The following is a 23,435-nucleotide window of genomic DNA, read 5'->3' on the forward strand; positions in this document are numbered from 1 at the left end:
GCTAAACCAAATGAATTTTGCTCATTGGTGTGGCTGATCCTCTGAAAATATGTCTTTATTCAGCTTCAACTAGCCATGCTCTTGGGCTGTTGACGTTTGGTGGGGGTTGCAGCGTTTCTCCAGTTGGCTTCATGCTTTCCTGGTTGACCTAGAGAATGGTGTTGGGGAGAYAGGGGAAGGTGCCATGCAGTATGAAACACTGGCTCAGGGTTTGTTTAGCAGAGAGGTACTCCCTGATTTCCCATTCATTTTCCTTTGTTGTTGCTGTGAAGCATGATCTGCTATTAGTAAAGTAGAGCTGATGTCTATTTTGCCCTTCTTTGTACTCAGTATGGACTGATAATTGCACCCCAATTACTGTAGCTTTCCTCAGGGCAAAGTGTGTTTTCCTTTGTGTTTTGAATTTTAGGAAAAATTGGAAGCTAATCCAATAAAATGGAGTTGGGACATAAGTTGTACTCCTTGCTCTCAACATCTTTGCAGGCTYAGCTCTTCAGACAGTTGAGAAATAGTCACAGATACAAAATAGCAGAATAAGACTCATATGCAAATTGTTTTAAGCTCTTTGTGGAAGGATTTAATGCAAAACCAAAGCAGAGAGAGAATAAATAAAACAGTTGTACAAAGCTGTGTTATATTCTTCAATATTTTATGYCACATTTCATTCATTCTTGTTTTTCCCTGTCCATCAGACGGAAAGAAAATGCAATTTGGAAGCTCAAGTATGCCTCCGACCTTGCTAAAAGCATTGCACTAAACCATGAACCTCCTACAAAAGGTAGGTACAAATATTCCTCTTTTTTATGCTATGGCTACTTGCTTCTGGCCAGGTAGGTGCCCTGGCGGTTTCTGTGAGTCATTGCCATAGGGATCACGCTCACAGACCATCAGRCCTGCACAGCACACACCTCTCTTCTCTTTAGCTAGGAAGTTCCCCTGCCAAGGGCAGGAAAGGAGCTGTAACACTGCCAGAGTAAAGGTAATATAGGCGCAGGCTGCCATACTGGAGAGTGATGCAGGTGATTGTTTTAATCCCCTGGACTCACAGAGAAGGTTCATGGGCAGAACTTCTTGGCATGAGACAAAGATTGAGTTTGGGAGGTCTTGTAACTGGGTCATGATCGCTTGGTACCTGCTGTGTCCTTCCATTGAACTGCCTGTGTGCTCCCTTCAGTAAYGTTCTTTAAACTTGTTTTCATGTCCTCTTACCATAACAGTGATAACATCCAAACTCCTGCTGCAAAAAACCTTTGATCTCCCTGGGAGTCAAAGGAAGCTCAACCAGAGTCAGAACCAGGCAATTCTAAATGCTCTAAGAAAATCCTTCATGCTCATCCAAGGCCCACCAGGTAAGGGTGAGGGGAGGGTGTGTGTATACATCCTTTGTTAAAGGCAAATTAGAACTATTCTGTTGCTTTTTTTGGTGGGGGGGAGATAGCACTGATTTCCATAGGACCCTTAGTGAGACAGGGGAAGGTAGAGTGGGTTGGCATCACACACAACTGTTTAAGGCAATCCCTTGGGTTCTAGAGTCTCAAGGTTGATCATTTGGATGCTGAACTAGACCAAGGGTATAGTTATTAAAGTGTTCTCAACCTTCTTGCTTTTTTAGGCACAGGGAAAACTGTYGTTGGAACTCACATTGTCTACTGGTTCCATAAGCTGAACCAGGAGATCGTTGAGAAGGAACAACCACAACCCTTGAATGAAGAAGAGGGCAAAATGAACAAGTGCATCTTGTACTGTGGCCCATCAAACAAGTCTGTTGACGTTGTTGCTGGTAATTATTTGTTCTAAGCCCCTAAAGGAGCTTATACCAGTGGGAGGGAGAACACGTGCCCATGATTAGGAAGCTGGGAGACAGGAGTGGCAGAAAGCTTAGGCTGCTGCTTAGAGCAGACCCTTCACTGAAGAGTGAGGACAAGTAAAGTTGGGGTTGATGAGCAAGGGGTGGGGAGGAAGGGCTGGTGTGTGGTGAATGCTGGGTATCTTGAGCAGAGTGCGAGGTTTCTCATTGGCGCCTGTGCCTGGCATTGTCTGAACAGACCTGTTCTCCTTCCCCAGAGATGCTGCTGAAGATGAAGGATCTGAAACCRTTGAGGGTTTACGGTGAGGCGATTGAGACGATGGAATACCCATACCCAGGGAGCAACCGACACCTCTCCCGAAAAGCTTTGCGGGACGCAAAACCAAAGCATGAACTCAGGTAGGACTGCAGGGCACCACAGGCTCTGAAAGCTCCAGGCAGTGGTGTTTACTGCAGCCGAAAAGCTGAACAAGCCAGAGCAAGCACAGTTTCTGCTCTGCTGCTGCAGAGCAGCACTGGTGTCTCTCTGGGAGGCTCTGGGGAGGGGGCTGCCAGAGTCCTTGTCCAGATGGTGATGCCAGGCTGAAGTTGGCATGAGGAACCTGAGGCTGTTGAAGCTTTGTAATGGCATCGTCCCTGTGACCTCTGTAAGAAAGCAGCAGGCCTGTGGTTCAAAACATAAACTAGCTCTTCTGGTGGCACTCCCATTATTAGACTGTTTTGTACTTAATTTTTTCATAAGAAAGTGTATAGTCTAACGTAGCACTTGGTCACAACACACAGATTGTTGAAAACATCCTAGATGCTTTCATCTTTCTTTTAAACATCTCTAAAAATCTCTTGACTTCGTTASTGCTTGTAACTGTTTTAAGAAAAAGAGGATGTTATGTTCTGTACCCTCAGGGATGAACTAAGTGTAAGGTCTATAAAGATGGAAATGTCTGGCTGCAACTTTTTTAGCTAAGGTAGTTTCTCCACATAGAGAGGTGTTGTATGCTTCAATGTAGAGGAGATAACTTGGATCTGTGTGTGGAAAGTATTTATGTAAAGTAAAAGAAAAACAAATTGACTCTTTATTCAGTGACATAATCCTGCATCATCGAATCCGACGGCCACCCAACCCTTTTTGGCGGAAGATCTGTGAATTTGATGAACGAGTGAGGACAGAAGATCAGATAGACGAAGACGAGATAAAGAAGTGAGTAAAAAGAGACCCTGGTGAGAGATGGCTCTTTTTGGCTGTATGCCACTACTAAAGAAGTGCTGCCTAAAGTAGCACAGTGCAACAATCTTCCTCCCCTGATGAGAAGTAGTTTGGGCTGTAGTTTCTAGGCCTCAGCTAACAGAAACTGGTAGAGCTCTATGAAAGTCACATGATTTGTTCTGGCTCATTCAAGCCCAGGGAATAGATGAAAACATGAAAACWGTAACAAGCTGTGTATTTTCCTTAGGAGATTTAGAATGATGATTAAAAAGTGATCCTGTTTGAATGACAGCACAGACCATGCTGTGCAGGTACTGTTAGCCTGAAACCTCCTGATACCTGGAAGTACCGTTAGCCACTTTCCCTTGTGAAGGGAGCACAGTGGCACTTTGCTGAGGGCTTGTGCTACAATACAGCACCCCCAGAATCACTTCTGTTCAGATGCTGTTGTCTTTCTGGACCAAAAGTTGTTACGTATGTGACGCTTGCATCCCCCACCTTGAGTCTATGCCCTGCTGATTTCAGAACAAAGCATTCTCCTACTGTGTATGSTGAAAGCCTTTTACTGGGAACACTAGCTCATCCTGGGAAAGGAGATGGAGCCATAATCATTTGGGAAAAAATAGCCTCTACCTGGTTCCTGCACTAGAAACCTGGAGGTATTTCCCGTGTGCATAACCCRGTGTCTTTGCATTGGCCATCAGGTACAAAAATCTGTTGTCAGCTGCACGTGCACACGAACTAGCACGCCATGATGTGATCCTGTGCACGTGCTCTGCCGCATCTGCCCCCTGCCTGGAGAAGTTGAATGTTAAGCAGATCCTCATTGATGAGTGCGCCATGTCTACGGAGCCTGAGACCCTCATCCCCTTGGTCAGCCATAAGCGTGCTGAAAAGGTGAGCGCCTTCCAAAGATGCATCTCTAGGGCAGCTGCTCAGAGCTCTTACCGTCCTGCTCTTCCAAGTTTAGGCCATGTTTTAAGGTTGTTCCTGATAGTAGCTGTGATGGTGTATCAGTGTTTTGGTCTTCAGGCAGTCATTTCCTCAGAGATATAACTCCATTAACTATAAAGTCTTGAGGCACACACAGTAGATAAGTAGTCTTACCAGAAACATGAGCTATGCATTATCTGTTCATATCATATAAAGCAGAGTCCTAAGACCTGCTATAGGCCTGAAAGTTATGGCAGAGAACTATTGCCTATACTTGCCTCTTTACTATGTGTCAGCTCAGCTCCCTGTCTCCCAGTTACTCCCATACTAGCTCCCTTAAATTTGCACTTAGCTTTCTGTAGGAAAAAAAGTGGTGGCATGGATGTGGTTTTGGYGCTTCTTTGCAGGGTGAGCATCACAGCCACGAGAAAATGTGCTGACCCAGGTACAAATTATCAACACAGCAAGAAGTATAGAGGAGATCTTGGTAAACTCTTACTACATGACAGCTCTCTCCTAGCAGATGAGATTTAGGCTCCAAGTTATCTGGGTCAGGTTCTTCTTTGTCTGTATAATGCCCAGCATGGTCCCTGATCAAGGTTGCTGTAACCATAATATAAGGAGCAATGAATGCCTGCAATGAATAGCCAAAGAGCTGCTTGCCTTCACCCGTGCCACCACTCCCAGAGCTGAGGAGTCCACTCTCTATTCCAGGTTGTTTTGCTTGGGGACCATAAACAGCTGCGGCCTGTAGTCAACAATGACTTCTGCAAGAGTCTTGGCATGGAGATGTCTCTTTTTGAGCGCTACCGGAATCAGGCTTGGATGCTGGATACACAGTACCGCATGGTGAGGCCCTTCTTATGTGGATTGTCTTTTTTCCATCACAGTAAATGTTGCTATCAGGGCTTGCCTCAAGCCACTGAGAAACATATTCTCCATTAGTGCTTTCCCTTCCTGGGGTAATGAATAATGCACTTGCACAGTGCAAGGTATAGCACAGTGGCATTGCAGGTGAAGCCTGCCCAAAAAGCAGCTGAGAGTTCCTTGGGTTTTTTGTTCATCTCAGTTTCTCTCCTTTTCTCTGCCAGCACAAAGACATTTGCAAGTTCCCATCCCAGGAGTTTTATGAAAGGCGGCTGAACACATGCCCTCAGCTTTTTCGTAAAGCCAGTGTCTTCTACCACAAAGACAACAAATGCTGCCCAATCATCTTTGGGCACATAGAGGGGAAGGAGCAGAGCCTCATGATTTCTACTGAAGAGGGAAATGAGAACTCCAAAGCTAACCTAGAAGAAGTGGAACAGGCGGTAAGCAGAGGCCAGGAGAAGGATCTTGGGGTATCACTGGAGATGCAAAATTGAGAGTGTTATTTTAGGGCAGTTTGCGGATCATGGAGGGAAGATGGGATTGCTATGGTGAGCAGGGATGTAGGATAAAGATCAGTGGGGAAACGGGCTCCTTGTGTGCAGAACCTGCCTGGTGTTTTTCTGGGTCTGGAGTACGCCGTGCCACGCTCCTCCCTGTGAGAGGCAGTTGCAGGGAAGTGTGACCCACAGCAGAGGGAATAGCGTGGCCAGGCACTATTGCCACCTTTTGGGTATGGCGTTGAAGGGACCCATGTCCTTCGGCCCTCCAGTGGGGTGTCTTGGGTGCGGGCTGCCGTTCCCCAGTCAGCAGGACCTTGTGTCTCCCCAGGTGAGGACAGCAAAGCAGCTGACGCTAGATGGCACCATCCGGCCAGAGAGCATCGCCATCCTGAGCCCCTACAACGCCCAGGTGTCTGAGATCAGCAAGCGCCTCTTGAAGGAGGGCATCCGCGGAGTGACTGTTTGCACCATCATGAAAAGTCAAGGTGAGGCCCTCAGGAGAGGGAAGGGTTATTCCTCTTCCCTCCTGCCTTCCTGAGGATTAAAGCAACTTCTCGCAAAGGCAAGAAAATCTGATACCAGGGTCATTTCAGCCATGCAGCAGGCATCTCTGGGCCAGATTTCTGGGTGATTTGTGATCGTAATGAATCCCTTGGAAGCCTTTGGAGTGCCCAGGCAGGGAGAGACTGATGAAAATAGGAAGGTAGTTTTAATATGAAGGACATCTGAAGGAGATATTAAAGAACTGCCATAGTAATGTATAGAGCAATGACCTAGTGTCAAATAGTCTCCAAAGCTGGAGAAACCTGAATGGTGGCTTGCAGTTTTGTGGATGCTTGATGTGGAGAAATGAGTGCCTTGTGATGCAGTCAGACACTTCTTTCTGAAAAATCTTGTTCAATTCCTTCTTTCTAGGAAGTGAGTGGAAATACGTGATCCTGTCGACTGTACGCTCCTGTCCCCGATCAGAGATTGATAGGAAACCCACAAAAAGCTGGCAGAAGAAGTACCTGGGATTTGTTACTGACCCAAACCAGGTTAATGTCGGAATCACACGAGCTCAGGAAGGACTCTGCATTATAGGTGGGTAACGTGGGAGCACGCACAGGCCTGCAGGGGAACAGGATGCTTTCAGTAAAGTAGTGGAGATCCAAACAAGTAGAACCAATGGCCTTGCTTCATTCTTCTGCCCTTTAGGCTGTCTGTGATTTTGAAATTGAGCTATCTGGGAAAATCCACACAAAGCTGAGATCAGGCATGTGGCTCATGCATGTCGCTGGCATATGTGCAGCATGTATAATTTCTCTCGCCCTCTGGTTCGGACCGTGTTGTTTCCATCACGTGCATGCTTGAGTTCTCTTCTAACTGCATTTGGCTTCTTATTTTCCTACTAATCATGCAGGCAAAGGCTGTGATGTGTAGGGAAGCTGCTAGCAAATATGGCAGCACTGAAAAGGGAGCTGTGCAAGTTATCCAGCACCATTACGCTAGAATTGCTAGCCAAAAGTCTCTGACCTGCCTCTGATGGAGTCATATTAGCTTTTTCCAGCCACTAACCCCCTGCCCCCCTTCCCTGTATCACCAGGAAACCGTTACCTCCTGGAATGCAACCCTCTATGGAAGAGACTGCTTCAGCATTACATACAGCACAACTGCTACACCACAGCCCAAGGTATTTCTGTCAGGAAGGCTTCAGCCCTCCGCCGATAAGAATGGATTATACCTCGATGAGCTCGTCTCTGCCTGAACCGTGCTACGTGTGCCTTGGGGAATGATGCGCTCTTTCCATTATTCAAACTTTAAGCATTGAGCAAAATGCACTAAGAGAGCCTAGACCTTTCCTTGCACGTTGACAGTCAAGCTTCATGGTGTGCTTTGGGTTTCTGGTTTTTTTGTCAGTGTGACTTTGGACAGGAACTTTCAGCTCTAGCAAACCAAAAAGCAATGGAAATGGATGGATGGGCTTGTGACTTTACTGGTGACGTTGTTATTTTTTTAATTGTAAGATGCTCAGCGGAGCTACCATCCTATCTCTTTGTGCAGCTATGCTTTGGGGACCAAATCCACATTCCATTCATCAAAAGCTGAATGACTGCACTCAACAGATCTGCAAGGCAAGCTGTGATTTGCCATACAGGACCAAAGCTTCTGAGTTTTACCGCTCATTTTAAAACCAAGGCCAGGGAATTTTAAAGTCTGCTTATTTCTCAAAGCAGAAAAACTTTTTTTTTTTTAATGAAGGAAGAAAGCAAGAAGAGAACCATGTAACATTCTTTATCTAGCCAAAATGCTGTTCTCGGAGCTTGTAAATATCACGAGCCGAGGCCAAGTTGATTTTGTAAATAGATTTGCTTATTCTTTGTACAAAGGAGGTTATCCTCACCATATAAAGTTAATGAAAACTGAGAACCGCTCCTACCGGAAACTTTGAAATTTGTAAATGTATTTTAAACTGTTCTGGGTTTTAGTTCAAATTTTTTCTTCCTGTAAGAAACCCTTTTCCTACCCCTTATTTTTTTTTAAAGCTGCTTATAATTTATTAACTTTTAACTCTGTGAACTTTGTCTCACACTTGATGGCCTGAGCTTTTAATAGCAGTGTTGGAAACTTGATAAATGTATCGCGACATATATGTGTATAATGTATTTTTTATTTTTATTTTAAGTAACCAAACTGCTGTGAACTGGAAATTGTGATTCACTAGAGAAGGCTGCATTTGCCCATAACTTACAGCTGATACGGATGTATAGTGGTGAAGTGGTGCTCCCTCCTGAATCATGGAGTTGCTTTTTGCAGCATGGTAGTTTCGGGGGAGCGCCTTTTCTCTCGTTCCAGTTCTGAATGTATGAAGTGCCTGCCTCAGCTCTCCCCGAGACCGAATGCGTGACTGTCTCTGGATGTTCACATGGGATTGAGCCAAAATGCAATCACAGCATTTTTTTTGCACCAAATGTATATTGTGCTGGGACAAGAGTCATCCCTGGCATAAATGACGGGTCCGCATGACTTCACGGTGTAATGGCAGGGATGAATTTGGTCCTGTATTTGCACTAAAAATGCAGCAGGGCTCTTTTCCCAATGTGAAGGAATGTGCAATAAGAAAGCACTGTGTCTGGAAAAATGCGTTTGTAATGCTGTGTTCCTTTTCATGCTCTGATTCTGTGTTTAAACTTGACTCAAGAACCTATGGAGAAAATTTGTTCCACTCTTCCTTATTTTAAACTGCCTTCCTGCACCTCTAGGTTTGGTGGATTTGATCTGTACACTAGAGACTACCTAGGCTTGCTCTTATATTACTGAAGCATAATGACTAGCGTATGGCTTGAAATTCCACTGGGGACAAAAGCCTGCAGGCAGTAACTCCACTGGTTCTAAAGGTGCTCGATAAAAGCTAGTAAGATATGAAGTCAGATGTTCATTGTTCCTCCCTGAAGCCATCGCACCCTGAATCTTAAGAATTTCACACCAGCCTTATTTTGCAAATATTACTGCAATTCCAAAATAAGCTTGTATGGGAATCATTTTGTGGACTACTGAAATGCAGTAATCTCAAAGGCAGTGTGGAGAATTGCAGAAGGTGTGGACGTCCTTAGGTTAAATACTTCAGCAGTCAGCAGATAGTTTAACAAACTCATCCTGCTCCCTTTAGAACCAGTGGGACCCATTTTCATCTTCTGATGCAAATGAAGAGTCCCTCCTTGTTTTTTCTGCTGGTTATTTCATCACATCTAATACAAATGAGGAGACTCACCTCGAGGTTAGTGGCTTAGTCCAATAATCATGTGTGGGGTTTGGCCATGTGTTTGTATAGACCAAGAAACAGACCTCCCCCAAAGTACTTCCCTTTGCCCTCGCTGGAGGAAAAAAAATGTTTACTGCTACTCCTTGGAAGGTAAAGCCTAGAATGAAAAGCTTTGTTCAGTCACTTTTGCATTGCAAGACAATACATTGATTTTTGTCTCTGAAGATGCATTTTATAACTCATGTTTAGAAAACGCTCCCCTAAACCCCACAAGCAGCAGTGACAGCCACTGGCCTGGGCTGTTTGTGCTGTGCGCAGGTAACTGCAGAGTTGGTTATGTAGCTGCAATAGTCAGGGCTAGCAGAAAGTGCAATTAATTGAACATTTTATAGACTGTTAATGATGACTGAATATTGTGTTATGGATATTGTGTTCCTGTCTTTATCATAGAATCATAGACGTTAATACAGAAAAAAACAGTTCAAAGTAGTCTGGTTTCATTTGCACAGAGCTTTGAATTTACTTTTGAATTTTATGTGAAAGCAAATATTCTTAAAATACTAAAAACAAAACAAACCCCACCAAAACAACAAAAAGATCCTTTTGTAATTCCAGTAGAAAATCACTGGCAACATGGTGCACAGGCTTGTGCGATCACAGACTCTACACTTTTGCAGCTCACGGACACAAGAACCCTGTTTTGGGGACACACATGTGCATTCATCCAGCAGAATGACTTAATTTCCTCTGCACTAGCTAGAGCTCGATCCTGAGTTAAACAACAGGGACCTGCACACACAGCAAACGGTGCTGCAGGCCCTGGTCTGTGCTGCGATCTGTCTGTGATYGCAGAAATCACCCTGCACCCTGCTCTGACTTGCAGTGAAATTACAGACATACAGAAATAGGAAAAGTCTTTGGCTTCAGTTGGCAAAGGAGAAGTCCAAGGGATGGTTTTGGAGGATCTGAACAGATCTGTGTAGGATGATCAATTTATTGCAATAAACTGTTTTTTAAATAGAAATGAAATGTTAAGTGTCAAGAAGTGTAAATTAAGGAACTTTAAATGTGGCAGGTTTTTATCTTTTGTATGTCTGTGACTTGCAGCAGACCTCAAACTGCGTTTTGGATACAAATATTTTTACCTGCTTCTAGTGTTTGTAAGAATGAACCTCAACATTCCTTTTTGATATTTAAGCCATAATTGTAAAAATGATTTGAATTTATTTAAATAATAAAATTTATTACTAAAAGGTCTGCTTATGTGACAGTGACTAGTGTCTGTGTGGGCACAACTCTATTTGGACTGAACTAAATGATACAAGAAAAAATGAACATTAACAGCAGTATGTAACAGAAGAGATTGTCGTCTAGGTATTGGTTCTGTGGACATATTGCCCTTTCATGTGTGTTTGGGGGTTTTGTGTGTGTTGGGGGGGGGGGGGCTCTTTCAGAGGGAACTTTTCATGCGGTGATAGAGGGATGAGCACGAAATCATGACTAGGTAATTATAAGGCATGGGGTGTACAGGGTGAGAGGAACCAGAGATGGAGTTAAGGTGGGGTGGCTGATTTTAGGAGCTTGGGATTCAGGTGAGGTGTTTTGGAGGAAGGAGATGGGAAAAATGACTTGGGGGGGGGGGTAAAAATAATCATTGCAAGAAGCCAGCATGGACCATCTTTTGGTGGTTGGGATGCATTGGATGACGGAGATGCTTTTGCATCTGAGATGTTCTGATCAAGAAAACAGAAACTGCCTGTCTGCTTCCAGCTGCTCCTGCCTGTGAGGCCTGGGCAGTGGGAAATGAGTGTCGAGTCCTGGTTGCTGCATAAGSATGTTTTTATCTACAAAACTTTGTAATGGGTTACTGTTAATCCAGAAAGGTTTGTGACAGGCACTTGCAAAATTGCTGTTGAAAACAGAACAAGCTCAGTGTTATGCAAAATGCTTAAGAATAAGGTTTTCCTTTAATTTTTCTCATTCAACTTTTTCAAATGGATAAAATGAGAAAACCTTATCTGTCACCTCACCCTTCTGGTTCGCAAAGACTGCTGTCCATGTCTTGGTCAGGGTTAGTTTCTGTTTTCAATGTAATGCTGTCGTGCCATTGTTCATAGACAAGCGAGTAAGTCTCTGCTCGTCTAATTGTGAATTTGTATGCTCTGTCACACAGCAGGTTCTGGATTTTGCATGTGTTGGAGGTGACTGTCAGAATCCCACAGTGACCCCTCTCCTTCTGCATCCCATGCTCCAGTAACCTAAAACACAGTTCATACTGTTCATGCTGTGACTGCTGACTTGTACTAAACCACTTGAGAGTGGCCCAGTCCTCATGTGCAACTGATTCTTTTCGATCAAACACCACTGGCATCTTTGTACTGAGAACAAGCCCAATGTGCGGGACTTTAGTAGCTCTAACATCTGGCACCAAATGGTGCTTGACATAGAGCTTTCCCGGCACTAGCATGTCAAGGAAACTGTCCATCAGCTCGGAGAGGTTTGACAGTCTCTGCTTAATCAAGTCCCACCTAGAGAGGAAAGTTACCACATCACAGGTCTCTAGGTAATAGACCAGCTCCTCCCGACCTCGTTCCAGCTGTTCTAACAGATCAGTTAAAAGTAAGAACTGGATTTTAGTCTGGGTGGTTCCCACCTTCTTCATCCTCTGGAATCTCCAGGGGTCAATTAGTTGGAACATGGCTGTGGGAAGCATCAGGTGGTTCTGGCCTCCCAGGGCCAAGTGCTTGGGCAGAATCTCAATGTAAAAGGAACTCTTCTTCAGAAGCTCAATTCTCTTCTGGTGGCATTTGAGGAGGTGGAGGCTCAGGTTGGTGCGCAGGAACGCCAGAACGATGCTTCTCCTCTCCAGGTACATCTTCCAGGTGGCATCATTGTGTCCCTCTTGGTTGCACCCAGTACTCTCCAAACTGGTTTCAAATTCATTCAAATACATATCCATGATTCCAAAACTCACTGTTGCTGTGCAAAAAAGCAGCAATGATAAAATTAAGAACCAAAGGAAGAGCAACTGTGAAGGAGTATAATCATGGCTGTGACTCTTTTCTCCTCTTAATTAAAACTTCACTTATAAATTTATAGATGGAAAAGGAATGTTAGACTAGAACTAGTCCTGGTTAATATAGGGATGTTCCTTTATAATTGCCTGGGTTTTAATGTTTTGTATAGACTAGTTTTATATATTCCAATCAGTTGGGCCCCTGCTACCTCCCTTGAGAGATTATACCTCTGTTTAATAGATTCAACCTCTGTTTAATAGATTAGTAGATTCACTGTCATGAATCACGTCATGTCATGATGTTTGATAGATTCACTGTCATGAATTATTCTCTAATGTACTCTGCCAAAATTTCTCCCCATCTTATTGCCCTCTCTTTCGTTCTAATTAGATGCCTTTGTACGCCTGTAAGCAATTTCTCTCCATTCTTCCGCATCTCTGGAGATGTCTGTTTTTCTCTCTTTGTAACCTGCCAGGTTGTTGAGGTTTGAGGCCCAGCTTCCAAGCCAGTTCCTACAGCTACATGATCACCTTGGTGGTTCGGCTTAACCCTCTGCCCCCTCRGCGAGCTGGCACGTGGTAGGCAGCCCCCTGCGACGTGCTGAGCGCAGTCTCATCCCAGCTTTCCGGACAAGCRCTGGCGTTTTTCCTTGCACCTCGGCTTTCAATGGCAGCTGACAGTTGCAGCCTGGCAACGTTTTCTGTGATGCACTGCTTTTGCTTTCTTTGGTTTCAGTTTATGTCATCACCTTGGTCCAAGATACCTACTTGTTTTCTCATGTCTTAGCTGCAGTATCTGTGGCTCACGTATCCGAAGCAGAAATAAGCTAAATTCCTATGACCTTGTTGTCAGCRATGCTGTCTTACCGAGGCCTCAGTTCGGCTTCGAGAACGTGGTTTTCAAAAACTGAAGATACTTGATTTGAAAAAGACAGAAATGTGGAATTCTGAAAGCGAACATGTGCGACCCCAGTCAGGCTGCAACAAGATGATCTAGCAGCGGGCAACTTTACTCGTCCCATGCGGCTTTCGGGCTGTAGCTATACAAATCATTGCAGAACCTAACCGTGACACTTTGCTGCTTATATGTCTTGGGTGARCTCGGTGCTGTCATCTAGTTGGCAAAGCAATTTTTCTTAACCTCATTTTCTCCTAAACGGCTGAAGGAACTAATAATCCCTCCCCACAGCAGTTTCAGGAGTTTGTGAATCTTTCAGGTGTTTGGCCTCCAGGAGCACTAGTTTACACTAATTCACTCACTCACAGCTACTTTTTTTTTTTTCTTTTCCAAGCAAGCTGTCAACTTAAAAACAACATGCATTTCCTTTTCAGTCTCTTCCCACAGATGCAATGCAGAAAACAAACAAAACAACCCTGAAAACGGAGCGGCAGCTCCCGGAGGCGCCACATGGCATGGGCCAAGGAGAGCTGCTGCGACGGGTTGTGCCGTTTCGGAGCGATTTGGCTGTGCAGGGAGGTGTGTTTGCACGTGGACGGGGGTGTCGTTGTGGTGCTTCTCCTTTTTCGTGTCTGTTCCCCCTTTTTCTGTGTCAGAAAGGGCTGGTTTGCAGCAACGCCGCTGGGCCTGCGGCCTCGCAGGGCTGGGGGGGGCTGCTCTGGGGATGGGGGGTTGCGGCCCCTCCGTGCCCAGCGCTGAGACCCCCCCACACACACAAAGCCGCCCCTCGCTGCCCCGGGCCGGGGGCGGCCTTGGGCCTGCGGGGCCGCGGGAGGCCCCGGCCTCGGCTGCGGGAGGCTCCGGCCGCGGGAGGCCTCAGCGCGGCCGCCCGCGCAGGCCGCGCCCGTTGCCATGGCGACGCATTGTGCCGTGCCGGCCTGGCCGCGGCCTGCGCCGCCTCGGGGGCCCCGGCTCCTTCCCCGGCTCCCTGCCTGGCTCCTTCCCCGGCTCCCGCCTCCCCCCCGCCGCGGGACCCTCCGGCGGCCCCGGCAGCGCGCACACCCTCCTTCGCTGCCGACATGCGGGCGCAGTGCCTGGGGAGATGGAGCCCCGCGCCCAGGCTGGCCCCAGGGAGACGGAGAGCTGAGCCACGTGTGGGGGCGTGGGGCGGCTTTTCAGGGAAAAAAAAAAAGCCCAAAGCCTGCTTCAACCCATGGCAAATGTTGTGTTTTTGTGGGGGGCGCTGCAAAGTGACACGGAGCAGCAGATTACGGGAGGCTGAGGCTCAAACTCTGGTTTTTTGCCGGCTGTAGAAGATACGAGTCTGGCGCTAAACAGAGCCCTGCCATCCCCGTTCTGCTTCGTTCCCGCGGGCGCAGGAACGGCCTCGGGCGCTGCCGGCTCCAGGAGCGCCGTTGCCGGCAGACGTATATCCCCCTCCAGTTAAAGCAGGCAGTCGTGCTCCCAAATACGAGGCTTCTTATTTTGTACCTTCTGCTACATAAATCCCAGTAATTCAGCGCTGAGCTGTCCCCCTCACCTCGAGGAGGAGGAAGGCTCCCACTGGAGCACAGCACCATTGCGCCCTCCTCCCGGTTCAATTAGCGACGTTCATTTTTGCCTTGGAAGTAGTGACTCGGATTGCTCGGGATGCACTGGGCGCACAGTGCCGGGCTGCCATGACCGCAGCGTGGGGTGCTCAGAGCTGTGCGGAGGGGGGGGGGCTGAGGAACCCGGCACCTTCAGTGTTTTATGGTCCCCAGCTCCAAGACCTGAGAAGCTAATCAAGCTGCTTCATTGCAGACTCGTTTAAAGCTTTGTGCTCTTTGCAGTGCCTGGTCCTCAACAGCGAACTGCAGGGACGCAGCCTCGAGCCAGGGACCTCTGCACCCGGAGCGGAAACGGCCAGTTGTTGGCCATGTCTGCACCGCTCACTAGCTCAGAGCAAGGTGATCTGTGTAATCAGGGCAGCGTGGAGCGGAAAAGCTAGCTCCATCCTGGGAAATGCTAAGGCTGGAGAAACGGCAGAGCACCTGGCCGACACATCGCTGTCCCAGGTCTCGCTCTGCGGCYACCTTGCCTGCGGCTGCTGGGCAGTGTGAGTTGCCAGGGGTAGATACACCACTGACTGCTTGTGCCTGGTGAATCCTCTCAACCCCAGCTGTCTGGGCTGCTCCAAGCACCAGCGCTGCTGTTCATAGCATTTCAGGGAGGATGCTTGTGAATGCCCCTGCCCTGAATTCCTGCGTGTTAGGACATCACCCACCAGTACCCCACGCTGCTCTGCTTGGGACCCACTCTGAGCCCAGAGGAGCTGGGATGGCCACAGGTGGGCTTGAAGTTTGCTCTTTGCTACTTTCCAGGTGTTGTTATTCCCCCAGGAAAGCATAGGTGATTCTGGAGTAGTAACAGGATCTACTGGGCTTTATGGCAAGCTGTGAGGTAGCTGAGATATTCCCTTTTCAAGGGCAAAGCTTAGTCTTTTAGAGCTGAGGCCAGAAATACTTCAGTGCTTTGTCTCTGCAGTGAGGCTGAGGCTGTGTCACAAGGTGTCTAGGGGTTTTGTTAACTTAAACACATAATCCTTATTAAAGAGATGTGTTGCAATGGGATATAAACTGCTCCATTAAGCGAAGCAAATACCCTTTTGGGTAGGAAGGGATTTGCCTGTCTTGCTTTGCTGAGGGACCTGACTGGCCAGTCAGCTCTGTTTTATTGCAGAGGGGAGACTGGCTCGTCTGGTTCACGGCAGCAAGCTGAATTCAATGACTTGTGCTTTCATCAGCAAACCGGACAGGTGTCCTGCATCTGAAGATGCTTTCATACGCTCTGCGATTAAATCTTTGGGTCAAGGCTTAGCCTTAATGCTGTCTCCTCTGCTTAGCTGGTGCGTCTCTGCTAAGCTTTTTTAATTGAATGATAGTCAAGATCCACACCACCAGCCCTGAGCCTCTGCTTAAACATCAAGGGAGTAGGCAATCTGTCATTTTAAGAAATCAGTGCATCTTCTCAAGGCAGCCGGAGCTTACCATTTCATTTCACAGCTGCCAAGAGATTAACTATACAGTTGTCAGGTGTGATTCTGTAACAGACGTGGAAGATAACGTACGAGTGAAAGGAAGTTGATATCCTTGCTTGGGGAAGGGTCAGGGGAGAGCTGTATTCAGTAATAAGTATGCCAAGTTTCTGCAGGAAATGAATGTGCTGAGATGCTCATGTCACATATCCCAATCCTGGGATTTGGGCTGTGTGTGCTGGGAATTGGACCTGGCCTTTTCTCCCAGCCTTGGTGGTCTGAGGACTTCAGGACTTAAGAGCTACATGGAGGTCCATCTAACCTCACCCCCTGTTCCAGCTGTGACCTACACCAGATGCCCAGGGAAGAGTATAAAATGAGGCTGGCACTTTGCAACTGTTTCCCTTGGCACCCTCCCATCCCACAGTGATTTCTGAATGTGTGATGGTATCTTTGTGTTTAATAGCTCTTGATGCTATTCGAGCTGGAGTGGGCTAGACTAGCTGGGGTGTTGCTGTGCCCCAGAACTGAACTGGGAAAGGTGAAGGTGTGAGATGAAAGTATTGCATATCTGAGCTGAACGCGGTGGCCGACCTTTTTGCCTAGCAAGGGTGAAGTCCTGGGCTTGTCAAGTTTCCCTCTTCATTTTAGTGGGATTAGGATGTCACCTGCACCTGTCTATGAGCACAGCACAGTGCAAATTTGAAACTGGGTGTACTGCTGGAGTTGTGCAGAGACTTCCGTGTCAAGCTAAAAGTCACAAATGCTAACCTTCACCCCAAATTTAATATGGACAAATGGAACCCCTTCAGCTGCCCCTATCCTAAATAGTTGGCCAAACTTCTGTCTGGATTTTAGGAATATAAGCATAAACCTGCTTCTAGTTTGCAGCTGTGATTTTACTGTTTTTAGTAGCCTTGCATCAGACACCAGCTTAGCCATAGGATTTTATAGCACTCTGAGAATCACTTTGAATTAATACAAATACAAATGTGTTCGAAGCAATCAAACACCATGTATTCCCTTTCTCCCCCCTCTCTCATCAGCTAAGATATCTCTGTAGAGGAGCTGACAGCTGTTGTCTGCCGCATTTGTCATTCTGCCCTGTCGTCCTGCCCACAGCAGCAAAATAAAGAACTTGTTAGTCCTCTCTTTGTGATCAAGATATAAGCAGCCAATTGATTTTCCTCCTYCTTCTCATTAGTGAGCTCTGACACTTAATAAAACATGTATTTCCTCTCTCAGAGTAAGCAAAACACTCAGACAGTGCCTGTCAGAGAGACCTGGGAGTTGGGATTCATCTTTATGGAAAATCAATAGCTGAAACAGAAAAATTGGCAGAACCCAAATTAAAAGTCGCTGCCAATTTCTGTCTTCATATTTCACGTCTACTGCATTTATGAAATAGTAATTTGCTGCAAAGGAAACCATCGTAGGACTAGGGAGGATGATGGACTGCATGATTTGTAAGTATATGGGTCTTCCTCTACTGTTTTCAGATATGGGGTAACTAGGACTTCTTGGGTGATGGTGGATGTCAGGGAAGTGTCCTTCCTCCCAACACACTTCCTTAGAAATAATTTTTCTAAGGTAACTGGTGGGGAAACGGCTCTTCTGGGATGCACAAGCCCCAGCTGGACCAGGGCAGGAAGGAGTTAATCGTGCATCCCAAAGACAGCAATTACCCCCCAACCCATTACACCTGCTGCTAAGGGCCACCTGGGAAGGAGCCTTGCAGCCCTGTGAGAGGGCCATGGGCTGCGCTGGGGTCTGGGGTGGTTGTTTGCCTACAGCAAATTTTTGCACCTGATGAAGTTTGTGGGTTCAGTGGCTTCTCTGGGACAAAAATCTCCCCTGGTCTGGACCAGCCCTGACTTGGGGTCCAGCTGTGGGATCTTTTGTGTGCAGGGCTGGCTGCTTGGGGTTTCCTCAGGTAAAGGAAGCCTTGAACTATTAGCTAGTGTTTCCTGGAGTACTGAGCATTGGATGGCTGGACAGGCTGCGTGCTTCTGTGGCACCGAAGGGCGTCCCGGGGAAGACTGGCCCTCCTTTCCACAGCAGTGATGTTGATCTGGATACTCAGGCACTTGTGCTGGGTGGGAGAGATGAGAGCTGTCCCGAGCTGCAGGCTGCGGCAAAGGTTGGTTTACAGCTGATCTAGCTCAGGAAGATGAAGCAGGGTCATGGAAAATGATTTATCTTGCTGGAAGCCCATCAAAAGCCTGTTCTGATATCCTCATGCTGGCTGCAGTTTGTAGATGTCCTTGAGCACAAGCTCAAGGCAGGTTCTATCATGTTGCCAGATCCCGAGAGATGGCCGTGAAAGTCTCAGAAGGGTTTGGGCTTGCTTAGGTGTAAGGCAAAGAGCGAAGTCGGGAAGTGGGAAACAGCCTGTGCCCCGCAGAGCACGCAGGCACGCGGTGTCCCTGCAGGGCTGTGTCTCCGCATCGCCGGTGGAAGGTGCCTGCTCTCTCCAAGGCACAAAAGCAGCTCTGAGGTTTGAGCATTCATCCCGCTGGGAACGGGGTGACCTGGACGCTAACACCACCGGGCAGCGTTGGAGCCTGCTTCGTGTAATTTATCGCCGGCTGGGCTTGCTTGTTCTCTCTTCCATCTCCCGAGGCTGGCACGTTAATCTACAGCGCCAACGCGCTCGATAAATCTACCCAAAGCGTCCATTCCCACGGAGGCCTCCAAGCGACGGCAGAGGGCTGCAAAGCCCCCAGGTCACCAGCTGCGCAGYGAGGGGGGCGTTTATGTGCTGTTCATCGAAGGGCCCGGTGATTTTTGGAACACTTGTCTGTTCCTTCCGAGGACCCCCGTTTCGGGGCGTTTCTGTGCTACAAGGAGGAACTGAAGCCCCCAGTAACACAACCGCTGCTTGAGATAGCGGAAGAGCAAAGCGTTGAACTGGACTTCCAGCTCGGTGCCCCTCACCAATTTCCAGAAGGCTTTTCGGGCCCCAGAGCTGTGGCTGCTGTGCGCAGTCGGGGTGCGGGGGGCTGGCGAGGGGCCCTGGGGCTGCGGCGCGCGAGGTTGGCACTCCAGGACTGCCGAAAGCCTCCGGCCCCGTCGCCAGGCCCGGGGGGGGGAGAAGTCGTGCCTGTGTCAGCTCATCCATCCCTGCCGCTCGCAGGCTGCTCCCGGGGGAAGCGCGGGCCTTGGCAGCGCTAAGTGGGGTTGGAGGCGGATGCAGTTCTGGAGAACAAGATTCCCTTGCAAAACCTTCAAAAAAAAAAAAATTAAACAAGCTTTTCAGCCAAAAACTTTAAAGATCTCGTCTCTGGCAGAGGGAATAAGGTCTTAATTCCCTCCCTTGCTGCTTGCCTCCCGGTGTGTCTCATCGCAAGTGTTTAATCCCCAGAGGAGAGCGGGCCATTAATTCTGCCAGGAAATGAACTGGAGACGAGAGGCGTCTTTTGTCCGCGGGGCCGAGATCGACCTGCCACGGGCTCGCGTGGGGTCGGTGCCGGCGATGGCTGCAGCTGAGGGCGCCGGGAAGGGGCGGCAGAGCATCGCTGCGGCACGAAGAGCCCGGGCTGAGTCATCTCCCGGCTAACTGGGAGCGCGTGGGCTTGCCGCAGCTTTCGCCTGTTCATCCTCTGCCTTCCTGGAGCCTGACGCTGGGTAGAAGAGTTATTCATCAACGTGGAGAGGAGCAGAGATGAATGTCCTGTGCCATAAAACAGGCCTTGCTCCCCTCCTACCTGCTGGATCGGCTCGTGCCTCCGGCCGGTGCGGTGCAGCGAGGACTGCTTAAGCGGCTGCTGCTTGGGGAGCTCGAGAGAGAGAAAAGCTTAAAGAAACACAGCCGTGTGCTCTGCACCGAGTGACTTTTAATACTCTAGCTTTGAAATGCAATGTCAGGGCCTCTGTGAAGAGGAGGCTCTTGAAAACGCTTCCCCCGCTTGTGTCGGTGCCGGTCCGGGGCGAGGGGGAGCGAAGCTGGGGGCAGCGTCTCCCCGCTGCTCTCCAACGTTGAATCCCGCCGGGGCGGGAGGCTGGCGCTTGCGGCACCGGCACCGGGGACGATGCCTGGCCCCGTGTCCTGGGCGGCTCCCGCGGGGCTTGTTGCCATCACCCRTCCCAGCAGCGCCCCGCTGGGCTCTGCCCACCACCGCCTTTGCCGTGTGCCAGGCGTTCCGGGTGCACGTGTCCTCTCCGGGTCTGCAGGCGGCACGCGGTGGGGAAGGCGGCTGCYGGTGGCTCCGCTCCTGAAGCGAAGGGGGAAGCTGGGGTATTTTTGTCAGCTATCAAGTACTTGAAGTGTCGCTGCGGAGTTTAGCAGCCCTCTTTGCATATGAAATAGGAGCTCTCCAGGGAGCAAACCCGGAGTGAAACGTTTCTCCTGGTGACTGACTGACACCAAACTCTCTCTGCTAATGATCTTAAAAGCTTTGCAGCTCTCCACGCGCTCTGCGGTCACCTGCCCTTCCCGGCTTCTTGCAGGCGAGCAACCCCGCAGCACGCAGAGGACCYGGCCTGGGCTCCCAGCCCCAGCGCCACCGGTTTCGTCTTCACCGTGTCTGCAGGGGCCGAGCTGGCGGCACCGGGGCCATGAGAGCCCAGCTCACTCAYGGAGGATGCTACGGCATTGTTCCAGCTGCAGGGAAGTGAAAGGTGCCRTGAAATCCCCCTGCCTAGAGGCTGGCAAAATAATCCATGTTACTAGTGTAGCTTAAAACAGAGTGAGAAAATAGGAGCAAAAAGAGCCTTCTCGGAGGTGCAGCAGGATCTGTGCTGGGGAGTTTGCTGGCGTGTTTGGGGAGAGCGAGCGGGACGCGTCCCCAAGCCGCAGTGTCACGCAGCATCGCTGCAAGCTAAGGCCAAAGCTACGTCTCCTGGCAAAGCCTTCGCTGCTGCGTCCGCTCCTGACCCGTCTCCGGCGGGACACAAGAAACCTGCGCCCAGGCTGGGCTGTGGCGGCTCCGCATGCCCCCCCCCACCGCCCCCAGGGCCGGGCTCCCACGCGGACCAGCGCGTTGCAGCGTCCGTGTGGGCCTGACGTGGGCGATGAGCAGCCCGGGACCAGCCCGCGAGCGCGTCCTGCTGATCCGCCCCACGCTCGCGCAGCAGCGGGGAGCTCAGCGCCGCAGAGCTTTGGTCTCGCTGTCGGCACGGTTTTGCTCCTCTAGCCTGGACCAGCCTGGGAGCATTGAAGCCGTTTCGGGAGTGATGCTAAYGGAGTGTTTCAGAGCCTGGTGTTTGGAGACGGGGTGCGAAGCTGCCGCTGGACCGGCGGGTGCTGCACCTGTGGAGGCAGCGAGGGTTTCCAGCAGTCTGAGACGGTGATGTTGCATCTGCAGTGGAGAAGGAGGAATGACGAGCCAAAGAGGGAAGAAAAGAGACGGGGAGAGTCCTCTGGGCACCTCCTAAAAGCAGCCCGGCTCCGGTCTCGCCCCGGATGGGGAGCACCGAGACGGTGCCCCAGGCAGGTGGCGCGAGGAGCTCCGCAAGCAGGTTTATTTCCTTTGGGCTTTTCTGGCACCGTCTTGTTTTTTCCTGACGTTTCCGCAGCCAGGCAGTGCAGGGAGATGCGGAATGCAATCAGCCCTGCCGGCAGCGCCGTGTCCCCAGGGAATGGCGAGCGCAGGCTCGGGAGGCAGCCTCCGGGCGCTGCACCGAGTGTCCCTGCTGCTGCGGCCCCGCGGCAGAGCTGGCCAGGCAGCACCCGCTTGGCAGCCGCAGGCACCGCACGTGGACGATGCCCTCGGCCCCGGGATGTGCGGGGGAGCACTGGCCCCTCGCGTCGAGGCCCCGCGGGGCTGAATGGATCCGTTCGCGGTCCCTGTTGGGAGCAATTAGGGAGCACAAAGGAGACGGGCTGCGCCGGGGAGCCAGCGGCAGCGGGGGGAGCGGGCAGGAGGACTTGCCGCCCGGCACGTCCGAGCGCCGCCGGCGGGTGACGTGAGGCCGGGGCCGTTACGCAAGGGCTGGCGCACGGTGGCTGACCCGCATCGCCGCGAGCCGCTGAGGCCTCTGCACCCCTGCGGCTCCGTGCCCCCAGGAGCCCCACGCTGGGCTGCCGCTGCTCCCGGCTCGCGCGTCCGACAGCTTGTGCAAAGGGAGAAAATACTTGTGACCGCGAAGGCGGTAATTCCCTTCCCGGGGTATTTCCCTTGCTGGGTTTGCTGGCTGCCCGCGGGCCGGCGGCACCCGGACCTCACGGCTGGCCGGGCGAGAGGCGGCTCATTGCAGGGTCCACGGCCTCAGCCAGGGCGGCAGAGGAGATGCCCCAAGACGCGGTGGCATCCCGGGACACCCACTGGCCCCAGCCCCGGCTCAGTGCCGGTGCAGCCTGGCCGGACGGGTCCTTCGGGATGGAGCTGGTGACACTTTAGGGACCTTGGTCTAAGGTGCAGCCATTGCTGGGGCTCAGTCAGGGCAGAAGACGTGACCACACCGTCAAGGGGGATGTGCAAAGGTGGCTGGGACAGTGCAAACCTTTTCCTGTCCTTCCTGGAAAAATCAGACATCTGCTTTCCCCCGGCTGGGCTGGGCTGGGCTGTCCCTCCCCAGGCTTTATTTAAGCTCAAGCTGCGAAACATGTGTTTCTTGTTAGTCCTGCCCCAGGAAAGGGAGAGAAYTAAATTTTAGCCACTTTATGTTGCCTTTTCATACGGTAGCCGAAAGCCAGCTGCTGGCCCAGCAGGTCTTGGCGGCGTCTGGCTAAAAGCACGGYCGAGTCACGCGCCGGCGTCTCCCGTCCCTCATCTCCAGGCCGCAGCGGGGGCGAGCGGAGCCGCGCGGAGCCTGGGGCAAATGGAGCAGCTCTTGGAAGCTCCCTCCCGGCGGGGCCCAGTTTGGCCCCTGCCGTCCCACCGGGGCGGCTCCCTTGCTAGTCCTGAAGCCGGCGGCTGGAGGGCGTCCGGGGAGCGCGGCGCCGGGGTCGCGCGGGGCCGCTGGATTAGCTCCGCTGCCGCTGAGCCTCGAGCCGCCGCTTTCTGCGGTGCAGAATAGAAACGGCTCCCCGGGGCTTCGCACGCAGATGTAGGGCAGGAGCAGCGCCGGCCCCCGAGCTGCTTTCGGAGATGCCCTGCTTAGGCCGTAACTGGCCCCCGGTGTCCCTGCAGCCTCCCGGGGGGGGATGATTAGGGCACGAGCTCRTTTGCGCCTGCTCCCCGGAGCTGCCACGGCAGCAGCTGTGCCGGGGCCGCGGGCAGCGTTGGCATTGCCAGCCCCCAGCGCCCTCGGAGCAAGGCCAAGCCCGGCCGGCGCCAGGCCGTCCCCGCTCCGGCCGCCTACGAGCGGCGGGTTGGCGTTCCCGCGGGGAAGCAGGATCGTGCTCGGCGCAGTGATGCTGCGAGGCTTCGTGGCTCAACTCTTCCCTTGGAGCAAATCCCAGCCCGAAACRCGACCTGAGGTGAGGAATCCTAAACTCCCTGCAGTCAGGGCTGGTGGCGGCTCTGGTGACCAGCGCCGCGGCTCAGCGCCGGCTCACGGCCGAGG

At 50.7% G+C, this 23,435-nt stretch overlaps 2 protein-coding genes across 3 annotated transcripts in view; one reads left to right on the plus strand and one right to left on the minus strand.

Annotated features, from left to right (window-relative positions):
• HELZ2 (helicase with zinc finger 2) overlaps positions 1-7,561 on the plus strand; it is a 28,636-nt gene extending 21,075 nt beyond the window's left edge. Inside the window, exons 10-20 of one of the 2 annotated variants that reach the window (XM_026086402.1) lie at positions 693-778; positions 1,218-1,349; positions 1,613-1,780; positions 2,065-2,206; positions 2,889-3,005; positions 3,716-3,908; positions 4,659-4,793; positions 5,036-5,254; positions 5,643-5,799; positions 6,230-6,397; positions 6,900-7,561. In XM_026086402.1, the coding sequence (XP_025942187.1) occupies positions 693-778; positions 1,218-1,349; positions 1,613-1,780; positions 2,065-2,206; positions 2,889-3,005; positions 3,716-3,908; positions 4,659-4,793; positions 5,036-5,254; positions 5,643-5,799; positions 6,230-6,397; positions 6,900-7,024 (1,642 nt within the window). In that variant the 3' untranslated portion in view covers positions 7,025-7,561. Of the gene's footprint in view, positions 1-692; positions 779-1,217; positions 1,350-1,612; positions 1,781-2,064; positions 2,207-2,888; positions 3,006-3,715; positions 3,909-4,658; positions 4,794-5,035; positions 5,255-5,642; positions 5,800-6,229; positions 6,398-6,899 lie in introns of those variants that run through there. The other variant, XM_026086484.1, reaches the window with a different exon arrangement.
• A 3,521-nt stretch (positions 7,562-11,082) lies between these two features.
• Positions 11,083-12,029, minus strand: FNDC11 (fibronectin type III domain containing 11). Its single transcript, XM_026056360.1, has one exon. The coding sequence runs from the start codon at positions 12,013-12,015 to the stop codon at positions 11,083-11,085; it is 933 nt and encodes a 310-aa protein (XP_025912145.1). The 5' UTR covers positions 12,016-12,029.
• Between the last annotated feature and the right edge of the window lie 11,406 nt (positions 12,030-23,435).

This window comes from Apteryx rowi, unplaced genomic scaffold (genome assembly GCF_003343035.1).
Source record: "Apteryx rowi isolate R43461 unplaced genomic scaffold, aptRow1 scaffold_0, whole genome shotgun sequence".
NCBI classification, from domain to species: domain Eukaryota; kingdom Metazoa; phylum Chordata; class Aves; order Apterygiformes; family Apterygidae; genus Apteryx; species Apteryx rowi.